The 23,529-nt window shown below is 52.8% G+C and overlaps 2 protein-coding genes across 4 annotated transcripts in view; both read left to right on the top strand.

Annotated features, from left to right (window-relative positions):
- Positions 1 to 23,529, top strand: part of PACSIN2 (protein kinase C and casein kinase substrate in neurons 2) — a 72,941-nt gene that overhangs the window by 5,095 nt on the left and 44,317 nt on the right. The gene's annotated exons all lie outside the window — the stretch shown is intronic.
- ARFGAP3 (ADP ribosylation factor GTPase activating protein 3) overlaps positions 22 to 23,529 on the top strand; it is a 137,349-nt gene continuing 113,841 nt past the window's right edge. The window contains exon 1 of the mRNA XM_056797479.1: positions 22 to 348. Coding sequence (XP_056653457.1) covers positions 37 to 348 — 312 coding nt within the window. The 5' untranslated portion in view covers positions 22 to 36. The remainder of the gene's footprint in view (positions 349 to 23,529) is intronic.

Genomic DNA, 23,529 nt, shown 5'->3' with positions numbered 1-23,529 from the left:
CAGGGGGCACCAGAGGGCAGAGGGGGTTTAGGAAGTATGAGGCGGGTGACGGTGGGGGGAGGGAAATCACCGTCTTTCAGGGCTAGCCTGTGGACGCCCTTTAGGCCGAGGGGGGACCATCAGAGCTCCTTCACCTCCACAGTATTTGGGCAGTCCCTCTTGCAGGACCTTCTTTGCCATTGTTTTAGCAGCGATGGCCTAGGATTGTCGGGCAGCCAAAGGCTTTCTGAGTCTGGTCTAGGGAATAAAGTCAGGTGGGAGCAGACCCAGCCAGGGAAGGGGCCTGGCCTCTCGCTGGGGCTGGGGTGCGCAGAGGCCGGACTGCCGAATGGTCAGAGAGGACGGAGCTCCGCACGGTCACAAAGGAGACGTGCAGCTGTCACTGGCCATTGGGGATTTCTCTTCTACGGTGAACCCATACTCTCTTCTGCTCATTTAAAACATAGACTTATTTGTCCTTTGAAAACCTCATTTTAAATGGCTTTTCTTTCTTTTTGACCTTCGCTTTCCGGCTTAGAATTCATACAAAGTGTTGTTTTCTCTCTTTTTTTAAAATACCTCAGAACCTATTTATTTGAATCCATACATGAAACGAACCACAACCGTAACATTCAGTCTTCTCATTTTTACAGAGGAATATATTAAAGGCAAAGGAGAAGAAATACCAAATGCAAAGACTTGGAATTATAAGTGGTACATTGAGAATTGAATGCAATAAGCTTTTTTTTTTTTTGGTCAGGGATTTTTAATTTTTATTTTTATTTATAGTATTATTTATTTATTTTAGACTGTTTTCCATGGTTCCACGATTCATGTTCTTTCCCTCTCCTCCTCCTACCCCTCTCCCATAGGCAATGTGCAATTACTGGGTGTTACATGTGTCATTGATCCAGACCTATTTCCATATCATTAATATTTACATTAGGGTGATTGTTTAGAGTCTCCATCCCCAGCCATATCCCCCTCCTTGACCCATGTAATCAAGCAGTTGTTTTTCTTCTGTGTTTCTGCTCCTACAGTGTTTCCTCTGAATGTGGATAGTGTTCTTTCTCATAGATTCCTCTAGGTTGTTCCAGATCACTGCATTGACACTAATGGAGAAGTTCATTACATTCGATTGTGCTACAGTGTATCCATCTCTGTGTACAATGTTCTCCTGGTTCTGCTCCTTTTGCCCTGAATCAGTTCCTAGAGGTCTTTCCAGTTCACATAGAATCCCTCCAGTTCATCATTCCTTTGAGCACAATAGTATTCCATCCCCAACAGATACCACAATTTGTTCAGCCACTCCCCAATTGAAGGGCATCCCCCTATATTCCAGTTTTTTGCTACCACAAAGAGCACAGCTATGAATATTCTTGTACAAGTCTTTTTCCTTATTATCTCTTTGGGGTACAAATCCAGCAGTGCTTTGGCTGGATCAAAGGGCAGACAGTCTTTTAGTGCCCTTTGGGCATAGTTCCAAATTGCCCTCCAGAATGGTTGGATCAAGTCACAACTCTACCAGCAATGAATTAATGTCCCAACTTTGCCACATCCCCTCCAGCATTCATTGCTTTCCTTTGCTAGTCATGTTAGCTAATCTGCTAGGTGTGAGGTGATACCTCAGAGTTGTTTTGATTTGCATCTCTCTGATTATAAGAGATATAGAACACTTTTTCATGTGCTTATTAATAGTTTTGATTTCTTTATCTGAAAACTGCCTATTCATGTCCCTTGCCCATTTATCAACTGGGGAATGGCTTGATTTTTTTGTACAATTGATTTAGCTGTTTGTAAATTTGAGTCATTAGACCTTTGTCAGAGGTTTTTGTTATGAAGATTGTTTCCCAGTTTGTTGCTTCCCTTCTAATTTTGGTTGCATTGGTTTTGTTTGTACAAAAACTTTTTAATTTGATGTAATCAAAATTAATTATTTTACATTTTGTGTTTTTTTCTAACTCTTGCTTAGTCTTAAAGTCTTTCCTTTCCCAAAGGTCTGACATCTATACTATTCTGTGTTCACCTAATTTACTTATAGTTTCCTTCTTTATGTTCATTTCACTCACCCATTCTGAATTTATCTTGCTGTAGGGTGTGAGGTGTTGATCCAACCCTAATCTCTCCCACACCGTCTTCCAATTTTCCCAGCAGTTTTTATCAAATAGTGGGTTTTGGTCCCAAAAGCTGGGATCTTTGGGCTTATCATAGACTGTCTTGCTGAGGTCATTTACCCCCAGTCTATTCCACTGATCCTCCTTTCTGTCTCTTAGCCAGTACCAAATTGTTTTGATAACTGCTACTTTGTAATATAGTTTTAGATCTGGGACTGCAAGGCCACCTTCTTTTGTATTTTATTTTTCATGATTTCCCTGGATATCCTTGATCTTTTGTTCTTCCAAATGAACTATGTTATGGTTTTTTCTAATTCAGTAACAGAAGTTTTTTGGTACTTTGATTGGTATGGCACTAAATAAGTAAGTTTGGGTAGGATGGTTATTTTTATTATGTTAGCTCGTCCTACCCATGAGCAATCAATGTTTTTCCAGTTGTTTAAATCTAGTTTTAATTGTGTGGAGAGTGTTTTGTAATTGTGTTCATGTAGTTCCTGTGTTTATCTTGGCAGATAGATTCCTAGGTATTTTATATTGTCTAGGATGAGTTTTTGTTTTTTTTTACATTCTTACGTTCTGTCTTGGAGTCAATACTGTGTATTGGCTCCAAGGCAGAAGAGTGGTAAGGGCTAGGCAATGGGGGTCAAGGGACTTGCCCAGGGTCACACAGCTAGGAAGTGGCCAGATGTGAACCTAGGACCTCCAGTCTCTAGGCCTGGCTCTCAATCCACTGAGCTACCCAGCTGCGTCCTGTCTAGGATGATTTTAAATGGGATTTCTCTTTCTAGTTCTTGCTGCTGAGATGTGTTGGAGATATATAGAAATGCTGATGACTTGTGTGGGTTTATTTTGTATCCTGCAACTTTGCTAAAGTTGTTGATTATTTCTACTAGCTTTTTAGTTGATTCTCTAGGATTCTTTAAGTAAACCATCATGTCATCTGCAAAGAGTGATAGTTTGGTCTCTTCATTGCCAATTTTAATACCTTCAATTCCTTTATTTTCTCTAATTGCTACTGCTAGTGTTTCTAGTAGTGTTAAATAATAGAGGTGATAATGGGCATCCTTGTTTCACTCCTGATCTTATTGGGAAGGCTCAAAGTATTGGTTTCTAAGGCAGGAGAGTGGCAAGGTTTCATTATGGACGTTAAGTGACTTCCCCTGGGCCTTGGCTAGGAAGCATCTGAAGTCAGGTGATTTGAACCCAGGATCTTTCATCTCTAGGCCTGGCTGTATCCACAAAGACACTTTGTTCCTGTACTCATGCTACATTTGTTTCAATTTCCAGAGGTGCAGATGACTTCCCAGCTAACTATGAAACAGTACCAACTTGTCTTTATCTAACACAGATTCCCCATCATTTCCTCTGTCGTTTTTTATCTTTGAGGCATTTATTTCCCTGTGGTAGTTTTGAACATCCTGGTTGTGGTGGAAACTGCCCAGTATTTGTCTATAAGACCAAGATCTGCTACTTCCTACTTGGGTAACCTTGCACAAGTCATTTCACTTTTGGGGCTTCGCATTCCTCACCTGTCAGATGGGAAGACTAAATGCACCAGATTCCAGGTTTTAGGTTCCTTTTACAGTGAAAGGCAGCTCTGGAGTAAAACTCTACCTTGTCTCTTCTGTGCAGTTCTCTCTGCTTGATGTTACTACTTGTAAATCCCCTGGAATTTGTTGGTTTTTTCTTTAAACCTTTTTTAAAAATTCTCTTTTTCAAATGACAAGTTTTTAAAAAATGTATCTGCCCCTGCCACCATCCTGTTCCCCCATTGAGCAAATGAGAAGAAAAGACAGATCCCAGACAAATTCCCCCTCCATAGCTATGTTGTCCCCTCAAAGCAATCCCCCTGTTAGCCAGGTCCAGAAATGTACGTCTGCCTTTGAAGTTCATCACCTCAGGCAAGTTGGAACTATGCCCAAAGGGCGCTAAAAGACTGTCTGCCCTTTGATCCAGCCATAGCACTGCTGGGCTTGTACCCCAAAGAGATAATAAGGAAAAAGACTTGTACAAAAATATTCATAGCTGCGCTCTTTGTGGTGGCCAAAAATTGGAAAATGAGGGGATGCCCTTCAATTGGGGAATGGCTGAACACATTGTGGTATCTGTTGGTGATGGAATACTATTGTGCTAAAAGGAATAATGAACTGGAGGGATTCCACGTGAACTGGGATGACCTCCAGGAAGTGATGCAGAACCAGGAGAACCTTGTACACAGAGACTGATACACTGTGGTACAATCAAATCTAATGGACTTCTCTACTAGCAGCAGTGCAATGAGCCAGGACAAACCAGAGGGACTGATGAGAAAGAATGTATCCACATCCAGAGGAAGAACTGTGGGAGTGGAAACACTGAAGAAAAACAACCTCTTGATCACACGGGTCGGTGGGGCTATGACTGGGAAAGTGGACTCTAAAAGATCACTCTAGTGCAAATATTAATAATAAGGAAATGGGTCTGGATCAAAGATACATGTTAAACCCAGCAGAATTGCTTGTCAGATACGGGAGGGAGTGTGGGGAGGGGAGGGAAAGAACATGAGTCTTGTAACCATGGAGAAATATTCTAAATCATCTAATTAAATAAAATTTTAAAAATAAAAATCAAGTTCATCACCTCCACGGGGGTGGGTGACAGGAGTTACCTTGTTTCTTCTGAACTTGTGGTTCATCATTTCATTGAACAGAATTCCAAAGTCTTCCCAAGTTATTTTTGTCTCCAACGTTAACATTGAAGCTGTTCTCTCAGTTGGGCTCACTTGGCTCAGCCTCGGTTTGTAAAAGTCTTCGCAGTTCCCTTTGAAATTGTCCATGCCGTGATGTCTCGTCGCAATTGGGGGTCATCATAGTTTATCTTCTCCACTATCCTGACCTGGCGTCTCCCACTTCTGGCTGCCCTGAAGAGAACTGCTCCAGAGCTTGTGCCCGTAGATCCTCTCCTTCTTCCTTTGATCTCTTCGGGGCATGCATAGGTCTGGCAGGAGTGTAGCTGAGGCAAAGGGATTCACACTTTGGTTCTCTGGTTAGCTTTCCAGATTGCTCTCCCCAACATCCGGACCCCCAACAGTGCTCTGCCACCCCTGGTTTCCTGAAGCTTCTCCAGCATTTGACGTTTTCCTCATTTGCCATCTTTGCCAGTCCAGGGGGATGAAGTAGAACTTGGGAGTTGTATGTTTTCTTTATTGGTGATTTAGTGTCTGCCATCTGTTCACTGATAGCTTGGGTATCTTCCATGGCAATTGCGTGTTCTGTTGAGGTCAAATTTGAACCCACAACCTCCCATCTCTAGGCCTGGCTCTGTCCATTGAAATACTTTGTACCTGTACTAAAGTTTAGTTTCCCAGAGTTGCAGATGACTTCCAGGGGTCACTTAGCTAAGTATAAAACAATGATAACTTGTCTTTATGGAAAACGTGGGTTCGCAAGCATTTCCTCTCTCACTTTGTATCTTTGAGGGATTTCCTTGTGGTAGTTCAGAGGAACCTGGTTAATTTTATTTCTTTATTGGTGATTTAGAGCATTTTTCCATCTTCTTGCTGATAGCTTGGGTGTCTTCCATTGCAATTGCCCGTTCACATCCTTGACCATCATTTCTTTGTCTATCGGGGATGTTCCTTAGTGTTAAAAGTTTGGCCCATTTCTTTGTCTATCTAGGAAATGAGAACTTTATCAGAGACATTTGTTGCAATGATTTTTTTCCCTTCCGGCTGCCTCTTTCCCTTCTGATTTTTACTGTTAGATTTGTTTGTGCAAAAATTTTGAAATTTTGTATGTTCCAAATGTTCCATTTTATCTTGTGTCATCCTCTCGATCACCTGATTACCCATCAGCTCTTCCTGTCTATATAGAGGTCCTACAGGATCTTCATTGCTCCTTTAATTTGTTCATGATCTTCTTATGTGCCCATTTGGAGTTTCCCTTGGTATGTAGTGTGAGGTGCTGGTCTGAACCTAATTTCTGCCAGACTGATGCCTAGTTTTCCCAGCAGAGCTGTTTGCCCGGTAACTGGGACCTTTGGATTTGGATCAAGGAATATTTCATTAGGAGAGGAAACTTTTCGGTAGCTAGAAAAGCTGTTTTCTGGATTTGGATGTATTAAGGCACGTACACTATTTTGGTTGGCAGTCAAAATGGGTCTGGTTTTTCATTTTCTTTGCCATGTTTGCCCTGGGGTCAAACTTTTGACTGTTCTGAAGGACTTTGTCGGCTCTGTGAATGCCTGCTTTGGAATTGCCCCCTGCAATGTACACGTAGGATTCTATTTACTCGGAGCATTTTAAACCGCGACAGAACATTGCAGAAATCTTCCTGAATTCCAACATGGCCTGTCGCAGTTGAAGTTTCTAGTGGTCCAGGAAGCTCCTCCTGGGGGAAAGGAGATGCGGTGCCTCGCTTTGGTTTTCTTGTGGGAAAGTTGGAGGCCTGAGCCTGGGCCAAGACTCCGGTGGAGTGGATTTCCATCCCATGTTTGCCTTGAGCCTTTCATCCTGTCAACTGACTTTTCACCTACATTCCTGGTCCTCGATTCTGTAAGAGCGATCCAAAGAGTTAGTGGGGCATGGAGGGGTCCAGCCTCGGAGGCAATAACCAGTCATGCAGGGCCTGGATCTGGGTTCCAATCCCACCTCTGGCGCGCATTCCCTTTGGGATGGTTCCCAGACTCCTTGGCCGGGCATCTCCCTGGGCTGTAGAGAGTTGGGGGATTCCTTCCCTGGGAGATCCGTATCCCAATGAAATCATGACCTGGAGCCCAGAGGAGGGCTGGATGTCAGCGTATTGTGGAGGGAAGAGTTAAGATTGCCCAGAGTGGATCAGGTGTGCCGGAACAAGCCACTGCGGAGGGTCCTCGCTTCGGGGCTGCTTTAGAAGAGCGGGGGACGTCCTTGTGGGCCCGCCATTGGGAGAAGCAGCCTGCCTTTGACGCATGGTCCTTTGGAAGGTCGGCCCGGCCCGTGTAGCGAGCAGACATTCCACGAGGAAGATTACGGGCTTCAGTGATGGCCTTTGAATCGATGTGTTGGAGGAGTCCCCGGAGCAGCCTCCCGCCCGGCTTCCTCACTTCCTCCACTCACCGCCCCGCCGGCCTGGCCATCTTCTGCTTCCGAGCTGAGACGCTGAAGCTGGCATCTGCGAGTGCCTTCAAAAAAGACCCCTGACGGCCGCCTTCTAGGATTCGTCCGCCGCCCCGTAGGCTTCGGCAGTTGGAGCCCTTCGCAGTCTCCTCGCGGGGGCAGGGGTGCTCTCCTTCCCCTCCAGGCCCTGCGAGCCTTGCCCCAGCCTGGGAGGCGCTGCTGCTGCTGCTCGGAGGCCCAAGAAGCTCTCTGAGCACAGACGTGCTCCTGATGCTTTGACAGAGCCGGGCGACTGGCCTTAAACAGAGGTCCGTCCCTGCGGCGGCGGCCAGACGCCCCGGATGGGGAGCGCTTGCTGGTACGGGGGAAGCGCCCGGCTCCAGGAGTCAGAGCTCTGCGGGTGGAGGGGATGTCTTGGAGGAGACGGGAAGCCCGGCTGGGCAGGCCGAGAGTTTTAGATTTCATTCTAGAGGGAGCGTTTTGACTTCTAGATGGGAGAGGACGGCTTGGGCTCATCTGAGGTGAAGGACCAGCGATTGGTTAAAAAACAAATCCTAAGTGATGCCCAGGAGCCATTTTTCTCTCCACTGTGGTCTCTGGAGGCTGGTCTAGTGGGGAGAAACTAGAAGCAGGGGAGCCCGCCAGGAGGCTCTGCCTGGGCAGTGGGCTGGGTGGGAGGTGCCGTGGTCCTGACCAGGGTTGGCACTGAGGGGGAGAGAGCTGGAAGAAGGGGAGTGTGGGGAGGTGGGTCAGGGAGACGGCGCAGCGGAAGGAGCAGAGAAGGGGCTCCCAGGAGGGGCTCCAGTTGTGCACCTGGTGGGGGGTTGGGGGGCAGCGGAATCAGATACCAGTATCTGTGCCTGCCCAGGATCTTGTTCCGAATGGATGGAGCTCCCACAAGGCTGCTGTGGGTCTGGAACTCATGCCGTCAGCTCTTGTGGAATACGGTGAGCTCGTTTATGGGGCGTTGTTGGGCTGACATGCTCCCTCTTGCAGGCACACTCGGCTAATGTGGCTAATTGGCTCCGTGAAACCGCCTTGCGATGAAGCGCTGTGATGGGGGAGACTTGGTTCTGTAGAAGGCGGTGAGGAATACATGAACAAATAGTCAGCAGATGTTGGAGGCTCAAGTCTTAGCCTAGATTCTCAGGGACCTAGTTTTGAATTGGAGCCATCAGCTTGGTGACGTCATACTCTAGGGGAGGGAGGGATTTGTCAGAGGAACTGCTGGGGGGCAAGCCTTCACCTGTCCTTCTTAAATGTGACAGATGTTACCCAGGTGACTAATGCTTTTGAAAATTTCATAAACGTCCATCTTTCCTGACTTAAAAGTTTAGCACCAGTGTGGTTTTGACTTAAGAATTAAATTGAAATGCTGTCAGATCCCCAGTTTGAGAGCATTTTCATATACTTGAACTATATGATGAGAGCCTCTTCAAGGTGCCAAATGATGTTGCTAGCCGCCAGATGTGACATTTAATCCACAATATTAGCTCAGCAGAGATTGGGCGAGTTCTGGCCTCCAACCTCTGCTGACTTACTATGGATTTCAGAGTTATTGTATGTGTCAGAACTTGAAGTCTCTTTCATGGGCCCCATTTTGCTTTTTTAACTAAAGAAAATTAATATGCCCAGGACACCTGGCTTGTGCAGCCTGTCCCAGCAGTTCCTTCCTCTGTCTTGATTCTTATCCCCTGGCCCGGGCCCTTTGTCCCATCTTCTTCACCTCCATCTTTGGCTCTTGTTTTCCTGGCTTTTTCCTTGCTCAGTTCCAATCCCATCCTCTCCATGGAGGCCCAAGTTTCCTTTCAGGCAGGGCCTGTTCCTCCTCATCCTTGGTCTCCCTGGCCCAGAGGGTGTGCTTATCAGAGACTCCACACAGCTTGGGTATTCAGTCAGCATCATCACTCATCTATAGGTTTGGGGCCAAAGTTCTTACTTATCTGTCTTTGGCAAATTGTTTTCCTCACTTTCCTCACCTGCACTTCCTCCTCTGGACGCCTGCTGAGGGTGGACCCTCGGAGCTTCCTGGCATCAAATACTCAAAGACCTCTGAGCCCTCCTCAGAGCAGGCATTCTCCCCAGTAAGGGCCAAGTCAGTCCTTCCTTTCTGCTTCTCCCATTTTCCTCATAAAGTCACTGCCAGGCAATTTGGAACTCTGCCCAAAGGACGCTAAAAGACTGTCTGCCCTTTGATCCAGCCATAGCACTGCTGGGTTTGTGTCCCAAAGAGATAATAAGGAAAAAGACTTGTACAAGGATATTCATAGCTGCGCTCTTTGTGGTGGCCAAAAATTGGAAAATGAGGGGATGCCCTTTAGTTGGGGAATGGCTGAACACATTGTTGTATATGTTGGTGATGGAATACTATTGTGCTCAAAGGAATCATGAACTGGAGGGATTCCACGTAAACTGGAACAACCTCCAGGAAGTGATGCAGAGCGAAAGGAGCAGAACCAGGAGAACCACAGAGATGGATACATTGTAGCACAATCGAATGTAATGGACTTCTGTATACTAGCAGCAATGCAGTGATCCAGGACAATCTGAAGGACTTATGAGAAAGATGCTACCACACCCAGAGGAAGAACTGTGGGAGCAGAAACTCAGAAGAAAAACAACTGCCTGAACACAAGGGTCGAGGAGATATGGCTGGGGGTGGAGACTCTAAATGCACATCCCAGTGCAATCACCAACATGGAAATAGGTTCTGATCAAGGACACATGTGATAAGTGGAATTGCACGTCGGCAATGGGAAGGTGTGGGGGGGAGGGGAGGGAGGGAAAGCATATGATTCTTGTAACCAAGGAATAATGTTCTAAATTGACTAAACAAAATTTAAAAAAAAAAAAAGTTACTGCCAGGGCCCATCTAGCTTGCCAGGAATCTTCCTTGATTTCTCCTGCAAACCTGAGCTTGCCAGGCTATCCAGGCCTAGAAGGAAGAGAGGGATCCTGGGAGGCCCAGCCCCCTTTGTTGCCTGTTTCCTTCTGATGATCCCTCTTTTCTAAGAGAGTTCCCTGTCCTCACCTATTTCTGTGTGTGCATTGTCACTGAGGACCCAAGAAGATGTAGATTTAATCTGGAGAGGGTGATTTGTGTCCACTTGCTCCCCCGCAGCGTCTCCTGCAGCTTCTGCAGGATACAATCCGAAGTCTACCCCAGCACCAGAGCACAGGTGGGCCGTGGCAGTCGTTCATCGTGGGCCTGGCGTGTTGTGGACAGCAGGAATGCCAAGCTAGAAGTGCATCTCGTTGGCCCCCGGACCGCTAGAGTGCCAGCAGTGAGGACAAAACCTGTATATTGTGGGTCTCAGCTCTGGGCTTGTGCCTCCTTATAGGAACAGAGAGATGAAGCCCTCAAGCAGTCATTTAACAGGCATTGCCTGTGTGCCAGGCACTGTGCTGGAAAATGGCAGCTGGTGTGTCTGGGAGTCATTAGGAACTCACAGGCCATATTGTAAGTAGCAAAAACAAGGAGGGACCCAAAGAGGGCTCTGGAATGTGTAGGCAGAACCGGTGATTCATCCCTCATTCATCCACGGAATGTGTGTCTGTGGCAGTCACTTCTGGAATGTAAGACTGGGAGCTGGTGGCTACCTGTAGATCCCAGAAGGCCCTGGATCAGGGGTTAGGCCAGGGTGCCCGCGGGGGATGGCGCAATCCTGTAGGAGGGGGGCAGGTGAGCAGAGCTCCCATCTTGGAGCCCCAGCATTGGGGGGACCATTGGAGGGCGCTTTGGCCACTTGCTGGGGACACCCTGTTAATGAGATCATCGGCATTTGTTGACGTCGTTGTTAAGTGGAAATCTCTCCCTACCGTGGATTAGAGCAGATGTTTTCTCTGATGTGGGAGCACATTTCTTGGGGTTTGCAGCGCTCTCCTTCCCCGTCACGTCTGTTCACTCATTAAGCGCCCACGAAGTACAAGGCACCCTGTTCACGATTGGAGATGCTGAGCTCCATAAGGCAGGGACCCTGCCCTCCAGGTCATTATAATGGAGTAGGGGAAGAAGAATTCAGAGAGCCTTATGGACATTCCAGGATGATAAAGGGTGTCTAAAGTCCTCCGAGGGCAGCTGGAGAAATCAGGGAACATTTCCCAGAGGAGGTGGCAGTCCAGCTGGGTTTAAAAATGTTTTTGAATTTTAATAACAAATTTCCACATGAGTTTTCCAAGGCCTTATGCTCCATATGACCTCCCAGCCCTCTTCCCTGCCTCCTCCTGGTGCTGACAGGCAATTCAGTCCAGGTTTTACATTCTTTTTGCTCTGATAGAACCCAAAGCCCCAAACATAAACCAGATAACCAAGAGAGAATGCTCCATTCGCGTCTGCTTTCCTGCTCCACCAGTTCTTCCTCTGGAGGTGGACCGAAAGCCCTGGATCATGGCTCGTGCTGCTCTTCCTCTTGATCGCCCACGAGGTTTCCCTTTCTGTGCGCACTGTCCTCCGGGTTGTGCTTCTCGCTCACGCTGGTCTTCCCAGCCCTTTCTGAAGTCCTTCCAGCCCTCCCCACCCAGCCTCCAATTCTTTGCCGCCGACACGCAGGTCGTTCCCCGTTTTCTTCATCTCTGGGATACAGGCCGGGTAGTGGTATAACTGGGTCACCAGGCCTGCCTTCTTTTCTACCCTTTGAAGGCCCCTTTAATCTTTGTCATATTTCTCAGGAGAAGGAATTGGGAAAGTTCTTCGGAGCGTCTGAGCCCAGAGCCATGGCCAGAGATGGGAGGTTCAGACACGTCCTAGCTGGGTGGCCCTGGGCAAGTCACTTCACCCCGTTGCCAGTGGAAGGTAAAGGTTTAACGAGAATCCGTCTTCTTTCCATGCCTTGGGATATCCTGAGGGGTTGGCTTCAGGGAAGCGAGCAGACGCCCGTTCTTAGGGGCTCTGTAATCGCCTGAGCGCTTCGTGCTCCCTTCCCAAGCTTAGAAACTCAACCATCTGCCATTGTTTTCCTCTGATTTCCTTCTCGCTTGGGGAAAACCAACTGCGCTGCTGCTCATTTTATGGAGCCGTCCAGAGCAGCTCAGCTCTCATTTTCAGGTCCTCCCCGGCCCGGGGCTGTGGGCGTGGGACGGTGGCCCTCTGTTCCGTGACCAGGCTGCTGCCCTTCCCTTCTCTCACCCCCCCCCCCCCCCGTTGGGGGGTGCTCTGGGGTGCGGCTGCATCCCTCCCCCGGCCCGGCCCAGGAAGGCATCTGGAGGCGTCCATCCTTGAGGCAGCTCCAGAATAGTCCAGATCGTGCCTGGCCGTGGGGGCACCCTCTGTCAGGAACGGGCAAACGGCTTTCTCCCCTCGTCCCTGGGCTTCGGATGGCCTCCTGGACGTTCCGGGACTCCCCCTCCCGCCCCTGGCGGTCCGGCCACCCGGGTGTTCTGCTCGTCCCTCACTCTCTTCGGGCTCTGGGGGTACAGCTGCAGCCTTCTGGCCCCCCCTCCCAGAGCAGCCACCCTGCGTGTGTCCGTGCGGGCTCCCTGGGGGCTCCCGCGCTGCCCCGGACCCCTCCGGTGCCTCCTTGGGTTTCTGTGGCTTTCTGCGTGTGCCCTTGGTCAGGGTGGCACAGAGAGGTGGCAGAACTGGGGGAAATGGCCGTCTCCGGGGGGGACTGTCAGGAAACACTCCCATTTCCCTTCAGTTCGGTTCACCAAACATTAAGCGTCTACGGACAGGACGAGTAAACAGGACTTCGGAGTCCCTTGGAAGCCAGCAGCCCTCAGCCCCCCTTGGCTCGATCCTGCCTTTCTTTTCTTAAGCTCTGCCCTTGGATTGGCTCCAAGGCAGGGGGGGGACTTGCCCAGGATCACCCAGCCAGGAAGTGTCTGAGGCCAGATTGGAACCCGGCACCTTCCTCCTGTCAGCGCTCTGAGCCACCAGCTGCCCCTCCCTGAGCCGGCCTTGATTCTCTTCCTTCTTGATGGTGGTTTCTGTGGGAGTCACCTGATCCTCTTTTCCTGCCTGCCGCCCAGCCACCTCCAGATCGCTCTCTGGCCTGGCGCTGCGCCCTTCCCCCACCCAAAACGTTTCGTGGTGAACCCTAGAAAGGCGACAGTGCTGGGGCTCCGAAGGACACAACAGCGGATCGGCCCGAGGCCCCGGCGGGTGTTCGCTTCTCTTGTTTCCTGGGTGCTCTTTTCCCGCCGGTGGAGGGGCCGGGCGGCCACAGGGCTCGCCACCACTGCTCAGAGTTCCCCATCCTGGGGCCCGCGGCAGTGTGTGCGGCTTCCCTGATGGCCCCCAGAAGCTCCCGGGCGGCCCGGCTCTCTCCCTGTCTTCTGACCACCCTGCTCTGCCCTCCCCCAGGGCTGCCTAACTTGCCTCTGTCCCGGGCAGTCTTCTTGCTTTGGACCCGTAGAACCCGGGGCCTGTCTGTCTCGCGCTGACGCCCCCCTCTCTAGGGACAGCCATTCCCTTCCCTTGTCTGTGGCCGGGCTTGTGGCAGCACCCTTGAGCTCAGGCCGTCGGGCCTCTTCCCTGGGGAGGGCTCATAAGCCTCGCCGGCTTGCCCCCCTCCTTCCGCCCCCCCCGGTGGCTCTGAGCAGCCAGTCCTCGCCAGAGAGCCTGTGCGGGCCCTGCAGCCCGCCTCGCAGTGGTGCTCCGGAAGGCCTGGGCCCAGCAGGCCGCCGGCTCCTTCCCTGCTCTTCACTTGGCGGCCGCCGTGGTCCGCAGGGTCAGGGAGCCGGGCTTGTGCGGCTCTCTGTGTACTGGCTCTCTCCTCGGCTGATTCTGCTCCTCCTCTCTGGCCCGGGCCTGGTGCTGGAGGCCTCGCCGGCGCGGAGCAGTCATGTCGGCAGCCTCGCGCTCTCCTTGGGCCCGCATGGAGCGTCTGGGGGTCGGGCTGGGCTGCCAGACAGGGGGCGAGGCTTCAGGAAGATGGCGGGCTGGGCCCTTCGGAGCCCGAGGACCGGCATCCCTACCATGCCTTGTAAAGTGAGGTGGAGCCCCCGCCTTGGTGACTCCAGGCCTCCCTCCCAGACTCCCAGACAGGGAGAGTGGATTCCGCACTTCCTTCTTCCTGCTCCGAGGCCGCACTTCCTTCTTCCTGCTCCGAGGCCGCACTTCCTTCTTCCTGCTCCGAGGTGCTCCACACACATTCCCATGGATTTTGGCCTGCGTTTTGGAGCCATCGAAGCTCGTTGTGGCTTCAGAGCTTTGCTTCTGGGGGTTGTTTTGGGGGAGGTCACCTCGTGGTTGTGGTCCCTCCAGGCCGGGAGCCTGCACCCTTTCTCATTTCTGACAGAACAGGGGCCCTCGGGAGCTGGCCTTCCCCGGGCCCCCTTGGCTCAGGGGCTCTGAGTCGGTGGAGACAAGCAGGGCGTGTGGAGGGTCTGTCAACAGCTGGGTGGGGGGCGGCTCCCCGAACGCAGACCTTTCCAGAAGCCACAGACATGACGGACCGGGACGTTTCCATTTTGCGGTCCAGAACAGCGTGTCAACGAGACTGTGACTCCACTGGGCTGAGCGCGGCCCAGAGCTGCCTTTGCCTTTCCTGCTTGTGGCGCCTTTTGACGCTTTCCTTCGCACCCGGCCCTGCTTTCTGCATCGTTGCCGCCCCCCTCCCCCATCACAGCCTGAGCCTCTGGGCCGCAGCCCCCGACCAGAGCATCCCGGGGCCATGGGTCGGCTCTTTCCTCATTTCTTCGTAGCCTGGTTCCGGGCACTCTGGATCCATTCTAGGCCACGGCGGCGGGCGAGGGCTTGGATTGCGGGACTCGCCCAGAAGGGCTGTCACGGCGATGCCCCTGCTTGGGTCGCGTCCGGTGTGGGTGGCCGCGAGTGGTTTGCGGGCTCATCCCCAGCCTGGGCCCCTAGGCCGTGAGGAGGACGCTGGGTTGGCTCCTGCGCCCAGGCCGGCCGCCCTCCTCCCTCCTCCCTCCTCCCCTTGGCTCATCGAGGCCCGGCCGCTGGGTGGCGGAATGAGTTCTTGGGTCCGCTGCGTAATGCGCTGGAGGCCATTTGTGGTTTGGGGGGAACTTTATTTAATTAATTAATTCAGACTGTTTTTCCGTGGTGACGGGATGTTTCTTCTCTGCAGAGGAGATTTGCAGGGGCGGCTGGGTGGCTCTTGGGTTCCAGTCTGGCCCCAGATACTTGCCAATGGGGGGGCCCTGGGCCAGTCCTTATCCCACTGCCTGCCCCTCACGGCGCTCCGCCTTGGAGCCGCTCGACGGGCTCGACTCAGAGATAGAAGAGGAGGCCCGGCCGCCGGCTAGAGGGGACTCGGACCGTGTCCCCAAGCGCCAATTCAGAGGTCCCCCAAAGGCAGCGCCCTCCTCTGCACAAGGGCCCCTGCATCTCCTGCCCCCCGCCCGCCGCGCCTACAACCCTCGTCACCAGGGAGGGACGTCAGGGCCCGCGGGCCAGCGCAGACAGCCGGCCGGCCCGGTTTTCCTTCCCTCCAGGACAGGCGGGGGTTTGCCCGAAGAAGCTGCATTTCCAAACCGGCTCGCTTGTCCTTCGCGGCAGCCAGGCCTGGCTCTGGAGCCGCGGCCCGCGGACAGGCTGCGCACTCGGCATCCCTCCCTGTCTCGCGGGTCTGGGAGTCGCTCCTGGGGCCCTTCCCTTAGCAGGTCTAGCCTCGGGGTCTCGGGGGGAGACGCGGGAGCTTCCTTGGGGCCCGGAATCCAGGGGGCAGCCGGGCTCCGGTCGCCGCGCCCCGGGACCGCCGTCCTGGCGCCGAGGGTCCCCCGACCCCTCCGCCTGGCAAGCCGGGCCGCAGCCCCCCTCGCTGGGAGCTTCTGCTTTTCCTTTGCTTTGTGCCTCCTCCGGGTGGCCAGACTCCAGGCCGTGCCCCCAGGCTAGTTCCTGCAGTGACCGTCGGCTCTTCTTTTTCACCTTTGCTTTGGGTCCCAAGCCCGGAGCGCAGTAGCCAGGCGGATGGAGTTCAGTGACTTGGCCAGGGTCACCCAGCTAGGAAGTATCCGAGGCCAGACTGGAACCCAGGACCTGCCCCCTCCGGGCCTGGTCAGCCCCGTGGTGAGGACTTTGTGCCGCCTCCTTTCAGGGCAGGGGGCGGAGGAGGGCCACCGTCCGTCCGTCCGTCGGAGGGGAGCTGAGGCGGCCCGGGCCTCGGGAGCCCCGAGGGAGGCCGTGGGACGCAGCTTCACCCAACAGGCCTTGCCAGTGGGGAATGGGTCGGCGGTCCCTGCCCGGGAGCTGGCGGGGGTCCCATTCCTGAACTTTTTCACTGGAGTTGGTTTCCTCTGTGACCTGGGGGGCTTTTTTTCTTTTTTGAAAAGTTGTGTTGGCACGACGTGTTTTTATTCCATTTATAGATTCCTCCATTCCACGAAACGCCTCAAATAAAGAAAGATGATCAAAGCTGAAGACACAGCGGCTCCTCTAAAATGCACCATTCCACGTCCATCTACCCGCCCTTTGCACTTCTAATTAAAATGTTTTTACTGATTTATTTTGAACATTTTAAGTCAATTTAGAACATTATTCCTCGGTGACAAGAATCATATTCTTTCCCTCCCCTCCCCCACCCCTTTCGGTAGTCCACCATGTTTTACATGTGTTTGGGGGGCTTCTTTTATTCCTGTAGAGGCATCCTTTGGGCAGGGCGGCCCTAGGCTTCACCAGGTGGCCCCAGGGGTTCAGGACACCAAAAAAAGAGTTAAGAACTGCTAGTTTGGCCGCTAATTTTCACAGTGGATGGAGTTCTGGTCATGTAGAGCCAGGAAGTCCTGAGTTCAAATCCTTCAGCTACTTGTTGCTGTGGGATTCTGGACACAACTTCTGTCTGCTTCAGTTTGCTCATCTGTAAAATGGGAGCACGCCCAATCAACTTTTGCCTCTCTGGGGGTTTCCGTCTTGCTTCTACCTTTTACCAGGGCTCCCCTCGTTGACAGTCCCCTTCTGCTTCCAGAGTTCTTGGGGTCTCGTGCATGTTGATTCTGATTTTTCCCATATTCGTGTTATTCATCATGTGTCTCATCAGCTTGATGCACGTTCTGTTTTCCACGTTGATTTTCTTCCCTTCCTGTTCCTTTTTGGGGATTGTAAACTGCCCCCAAAAGGGCCAGGGTCAGGACGGATGTGGCCCCTTGGTCTGGCCTTGTTGGGGCACCCCCAGTGAGGTCTGTGTTTCCTAACGAGTTGGAAGAGTCCCATACCTGCTGCCTCGGGTCTTCCAGAGAGGGCAGGCAAGGACCGCTTGGCTTTTAGCTTTTCTTTTCTGGGAGCCTGTGTCCAGTATGGACTTGAGAATTTAGGAGTGATCCCAGGACTTGACGGGGGAAACTGAGGCACAGAGAGCTAAGCTGACAGCTGAGTAGTGGCAGAGCCGGAACACCGGTGGTTGGACCATTCTGAGTGACAGTGAGAGGAAGAGTCAGCGAATGGCTGGGTGACTGGGGAGGAGACGGAGAAGAAAGGAGGAGAGAACGACCCCACTCGGCCTCCTCTCCTTCTTCCTGATCCTTTTTCAAAGGGGAGGGGTTCCCCAGTTATTAGTGTGGCCTCCACTCGCAGGATTAGGGCTCTCGGGGGGCCTCCTCGTCCCGGAGGAGTCATCTTATCGGCCTCTGCAGAAGCTCTCCGGTCTCCCTTTGGTCCACCTCCCCGTTGTTGTTTGAGGAACTTCTTCGATCCCTCTACGGAGAGCCCTTTCCTCACACACAGGAAGAGCGAAAGGTATCGGGGCCCTCTGGCCTCCCGGGAGGCTCCAGCGGCTCCTCCTCTGGGTTCAGATGGTGGTGATGCAGGCAGGTCACGGAAGGGGGCTGAGCCTCAGGCTCTGTCCTTGTGACATCGGCTCTTCCCCTTTCTGGGTCCCAGCTTCCTCCTGGTTCCTTCTGCTTCTGCTTCTCTGCCTCCTTTTCCTGAGCTTCCGTCCAGTGGCCCCGGCTTCTCCTGGCCAGACAGCTCGATGGATTGGCTTCTCTCTGGGTGAGAGCAGCACTCTTAGAACGAGTGTCACAGCTGAAGAGGCGCTGCTCAGCTCCCTCCTCTCCCTCTCTGTCTGTCTGTCTGTCTCTGCCCCCCTTCTCCTCCGCTCCCCCTGCCAGGTTGTCCTCCTGGGCATCCAGAACTCCCATCTACAGGCTCTCCACGTTTCCTCCCTCCTTTCCACTCCGGGTGTCCCCGTCAGCTCTGAGAGGCCATGCAGGGTCCTCCTAATGGCCGTCCCAGCGAGGGCTGGGCAGTGGGGGAGAAGTGACCTGTCCAGGGTCACCCAGCCAGGGAGGGTCCGAGGCCCCGTTGGAAGGCAGGACCTCCCGGCTCTCCCTCCCCCACGGGGAGAGTGCCCTGTGTCCGGGGCTCTCGTCGGCGGGCGCGATCCCGTGCTCCCAGGGAGGCTTTTCTGGCTGCTTTCTTTCCTTTCACAGCCACAGTTTCTGTTGGGGATTCCCAGAAGCCCGCTTGAATGGGAAGCTCAGGCCCCAGGCCCAGAAGCCTCGGGCCTGCCGAGTCAGTGCTGCATGGTGGGGCCTGGCTGAAGGCCGGCGCTGGAGCCAGATGGCTCCCAGTGACGTCCCACAAGCTGGCCGTTTTCTCCTCCTCAGCTTCTCGCCATCCCAGAAGAACAGTCAGGCTTAGGCAATGGGGGTTAAGTGACCTGATCCAGGGTTCCAAGTTAAGAAGCCTGTGGGGCCACATTTGAACCCAGGATCTCTGTCTCCAGGCCTGGCTCTCCATCCACTGAGCCCCCTCACTGTCTTAATAGCCTTTTCTTCTTGTGGTCAAATCAATACATTTTTAAAAATTTGTTCAAAATATTTTGTCTCATATATATATTAAATTTTATTTTATTTAGTTAGTTTAGAACATTATTCCTTGGTTATAAGAATCATATAATTTCCCTCCCTCCCCTCCACCTACACTTCCCGCAGCAGACATGCAATTCCACTGGGTATCACATGTGTCCTTGATCCAGACCCATTTCCATGTTGTTGATGTTTGCACTAGGGTGATCCTTTAGAGTCTCCATCCCCAGCCATGTCCCCTCGACCCATGTGATCGAGCAGTTGTTTTTCTTCCATATTTTTACTCCCACAGTTCTTCCTCTGGATGTGGATAGTGTTCTTTCTCGTAGATCCCTCCAAGTTGTTCAGGATCATTGCACTGCCACTAAAGGAGAAGTCCATTACGTTCTCTTGTACCACAATGTATCAGTCTCTGTGTACAATGTTCTCCTGGTTCTGCTCCTCTCGCTCTGCATCACTTCCTGGAGGTCGTTCCAGTCTCCATGGAATTCCTCCACTTTATTATTCCTTTTAGCACAATAGTACTCCATCACCAACATGTACCACAGTTTGTTCAGCCATTCCCCAATTGAAGGGCATCCCCTCATTTTCCAATTTTGGCCACCACAAAGAGCGCAGCTATGAATATTCTTGTACATGTCTTTTTCCTTATTATCTCTTTGGGGTACAAGCCCAGCAGCGCTATGGCTGGATCAAAGGGCAGACAGTCTTTTAGCGCCCTTTGGGCATAGTTCCAAATTGCCCTCCAGAATGGTTGAATCAGTTCACAACTCCACCAGCAATGCATGAATGTCCGACTTTGCCACATCCCCTCCAGCATTCACTACTTTCCTTTGCTGTCATGTTAGCCAATCTGCTAGGTGTGAGGTGATACCTCAGAGTTGTTTTGATTTGCATCTCTCTGATTATCGGAGATTTAGGGGTTGAATTCTTTCAGAAAGAGGAAAACAGAAATGTGGTGGGACAAATGAATGTAAGGGACTCCTCTACTAGCAGCAGTGCAGTGACCCAGGACCATTCGGAGGGACTCATGAGAAAGATGCTCTCCATGTCCTGAGAAAGAACTGGGGGAGTGGAAATCCAGAAGGGAAACAGGATTTATCCCTTGTTTATCTGGCTATGGGATTGGGGGTTCCGGTTTTAAAAGGTGATTACAAAAATGAGTACAATGGAAATAGGATTTGAGTGCTGATCCATGTAGAGCCCAGTGCAATTGCTCATCAACTCTGAGAGGGGGGAGGGAGGAATCATGTAACCTTGGGAAGAAATTAAAACAATAAGAAAAAATAAGAAAGAGGAAAAATGTTCACTTCCATTGATTTGTTTAAAATGTCCAGTTTCATGAAACAGCCATAATGGGTCCGCTGGGTGGCTCAGTGGATGGAGAGCTAGGCCTAGAGGTAGGAGGTCCTGGGTTCAAATGTGACCTGAGTCATTTGGGCAGGTCACTTGCCCAGCCCTTACTGATCTGATGCCTTGGAACCAGTCCTTAGTATTAATTCTAAGACCAAAGAAAGGGGTTTAAAAAGCAGAAAGAAAGAAACTGCCCTAGGATCGGCCAACAAGCCTGCGGAAGCCTTTTAGAAGCTCTCAGTGCCGTTTCGGCTTGTGCCGGCATCCACACAGGTGTGTGGGAGAAAGAAAGCACCCTGGGGCAGCGCGAGGCCATGGGAGCACAATGACTTGGCAGGGCCACACATCCGGGCCAGACTTGAACCCAGGACCCGGCCGTGCATCCACTCAGCCAGGAGGATTTGGGGGGGGGGTCTCTGAACAGCCGCCAGAACGCCCAGGCTCCCCTCTGCGCGGGGTGGCTCTCCTTATTTCTCTCCTCGTCCCCCTCCCCCAATGGGCGGTATGTTTTTCCTTAGCCTCTCTCCTCTCCACCCTCCTCCTTTCCCTTTCCCTTCTGTCTTAGAGTCTGGGCTGGCCTGGTTCCAGGGCAGAAGGGCTTAGGGAAGGCCCAGGCAATGGGGGTCAAGTGACTTACCCAGGGCCATCCCACTAGGAAATGTCTGGGTTCAGATCTGAACCCAAGACCTCCCGCCTCTAGGCCGGAGCCACCTGGCTGCCTCCCCCTTCTCTTTCTGTTCCCATCGGTGGGGGAAGGGGGGGAGATGAGACAGAGGAAAGGGAGGTTTTTGCTGATTGGAAACCCTCCCCAAGAGACAAGCTGTGTACCATGAAGCCGCGTCCTGAGCGTCGAAGGGCAGGCCTCGAGGGGGGCTAGCCGGAGGAGGCCGGCGGGACGCAGCCAGCTCGGAGCCGGCGAACCTGGCCCCTCGCCTGGTTTGTCGTCGCGTCCCTGGGACGCCGTCACGGAGGCACGGGCTCTCTGGGGCCTCTGCGGACCAGGAGGACTCCCGGAGCTTGCTCGGCTTTTCCCGATTGGGGAGAGGCGTCAGGCTGGCCTCTGCCTAGAAGGAAGCAAGGCTTGCCAGAGCACGCCAGGAGGGAGATGGAGATCCAAGGTCCGTCCTTCCTGCTTTGCACCTTGGGGAGATCTGGGGGAGTCGAGTCAGGGAAGACGCAGCCCAGTGTGAGGGCTCGGGCCTGGTGATGTGGGTACTAGGCCGGACTCGGGCAGCGATGACCGATGCTGGCTGGGTGACCCTGGGCGAGTCCCCTGCTCACCTCTCTACCCGAGGGCATTCAGATAGGTTTTACTCATTCTTGGACCTTTGGGGAGACTTTTCTGTCCAGGCTCCAGTGAACAAAGTGGCTTTGCTCAGGTTACTGGGTGAGCTGCTGGCTGGGCTCTGCCTCCAGGCCGGAGCGGACATGAGAATTCTGCAAAGGCTGCCTGCCGCGGTGCTTTGTGCGACCAGAAGGCCGGCTAATGGACCGCAGTCCCGGCGACCTCACTGCCTCCTTCCTGCGCCCCTTCCTCTCCCTGCCCTTTGTCCACCTTCGCCGAGTGGGAGTTGGGGGCGGGGAGTGGACCGTCACTTGCCGCCGCCTCTCGAAGGAGGCTGATGTTGTCTCCAGGATCACGAGTGATTGACCCAGGCAGCCCTGAAGGAGGGCGGGCCGGCTCGCAGTGACCAGGGCCTTGGTGTCTTCCTCATCTGCAGTTCCAAATGGGGCTATCTCGTACATCCCCAAGGTGGGGCAGTGGAGAGAACGTGGGGCCTGGCTCCTCTTCCTGAGTTCAAACCTGGCCTCAGACACTTCCTAGCTGGGTAACCCGAGGCAAGTTGCTTCACCTTGTTGACCTCAGTTTCCTCATCTGTAAAGTGAGCTGGAGAAGGGAGTAGCAAACTAATTCCAAAATGGGGTCACCAAGAGTCAGGCACAACTGAAAAGACCAAATGCCAGCCACAGCAGCCCAGCCATGGGCCTGTAGCTTTTGCCCTGGGAAATGTTCCCTTGGGCATCTTGTTGGAAGGAGACCTCCCTCTCCCCACTGATCCTGGCACCACCCGCCCCAGCTAGGACCAGCTGGTAAAGGCTCCCCAAATGAAAGGAATTGCTTCATGGGATGCAGACTTCTCATCTCTTGGCCACTCTGGGTGGTATACCGGCCCTGCCTAGCCTCGGGGTCTGTGGTGCTTGTTCTCATGTAACATCAGGTTTGAACATCCGGACTTGTTCGGCTCCTTGAAAGACACGCTTTCTGTCGGTAACGTTCCACGGAATTCAGCTTGGGGAAAAATCTTTGTCCAGACTTCCCCCAAGTTCCCAGAGTGCTTGGCACTAAGAGGACTAAGAGAAAGTTCTGCTGGGAAGTTGTCCTGGAGGGCTGACCTGCTGACTGCCCTGTTTCCATGACGTCCAGACGAGTGGGCCCGCCCACTTGTGGGGGGCCCCATTTCCGAGGTGGGCAGACCCTCCGGGCCATCCGGCCCAGGCTCTTGGTGTTACAGAGGACGAAGCCAAGACCCCAGGGAGTGAGGGATCGCGGCCAGACTCGGCTTGGCTTCCCAGCAGGGCTGGCCCTCGGGCCGAGAGTGTCCCCAATCGTGGCTCTGGTGCCTTCGTGGGGGCCTTGGCTTTTCTCCTTCAGCCTGCCCCGTGCTGTGTGCTCCAGCTGGACCAGACTTCTGGCCCCTAAGTGGTGCCTCTGCTTCAGTTCCCTGGCCACAGAGCCCCTCTCCCATCCTGCCTCTTGTAGCTGGCCTTTCAGACCCACTCACTTCCCTTTGCCCCCTCACTAAGCCTTCCCTAACCCTGACTTAACCCTTGTCTCTATCAGCCTCAGTTGACCTTGTCTGTACTTGGAGAATGGGCAATTTTGCCAAATGTTGCCTGTATATAGCCTCTGCTGCTTCTGCTTGACCGTAAGCGAGAGAACTGCTTTCTGTATCCAGAGTCAGCGAGGTGGCCCAGTGGATAGAGCACTGACCTGGAGCCAGGAAGACTCGAGTTCAAATCGAGCCTCACATTAGCTTTGTGACAGTGGGCACGTCACTTGATTGCTTTGCCTCAGTTTCCTAATCTGTCATGGGAATAATAGCAGCATTGACCTTCCAGGGTGGTTGTGAGACTAGAACAAGGTGATTTAACAAAGGGCCGGTGTCTTCTTCACCCTTGTGGCTGCCCCAGCCCCCCCTCCCCCCCAGTGTCCAATAGCTGCTTAGGAAATGTTTTAGTTGAGTGGAAGTCATTTCGTGCTCCTTTCCTCAAGTTTCCTCATCTCTAAAATGGGCACCA

The sequence above is a fragment of the Monodelphis domestica genome, chromosome 5, assembly GCF_027887165.1.
Source record: "Monodelphis domestica isolate mMonDom1 chromosome 5, mMonDom1.pri, whole genome shotgun sequence".
NCBI lineage: Eukaryota > Metazoa > Chordata > Mammalia > Didelphimorphia > Didelphidae > Monodelphis > Monodelphis domestica.
Note: the sequence above shows the minus strand (reverse complement) of the source record. Positions and strands in the feature narration are given on the sequence as shown.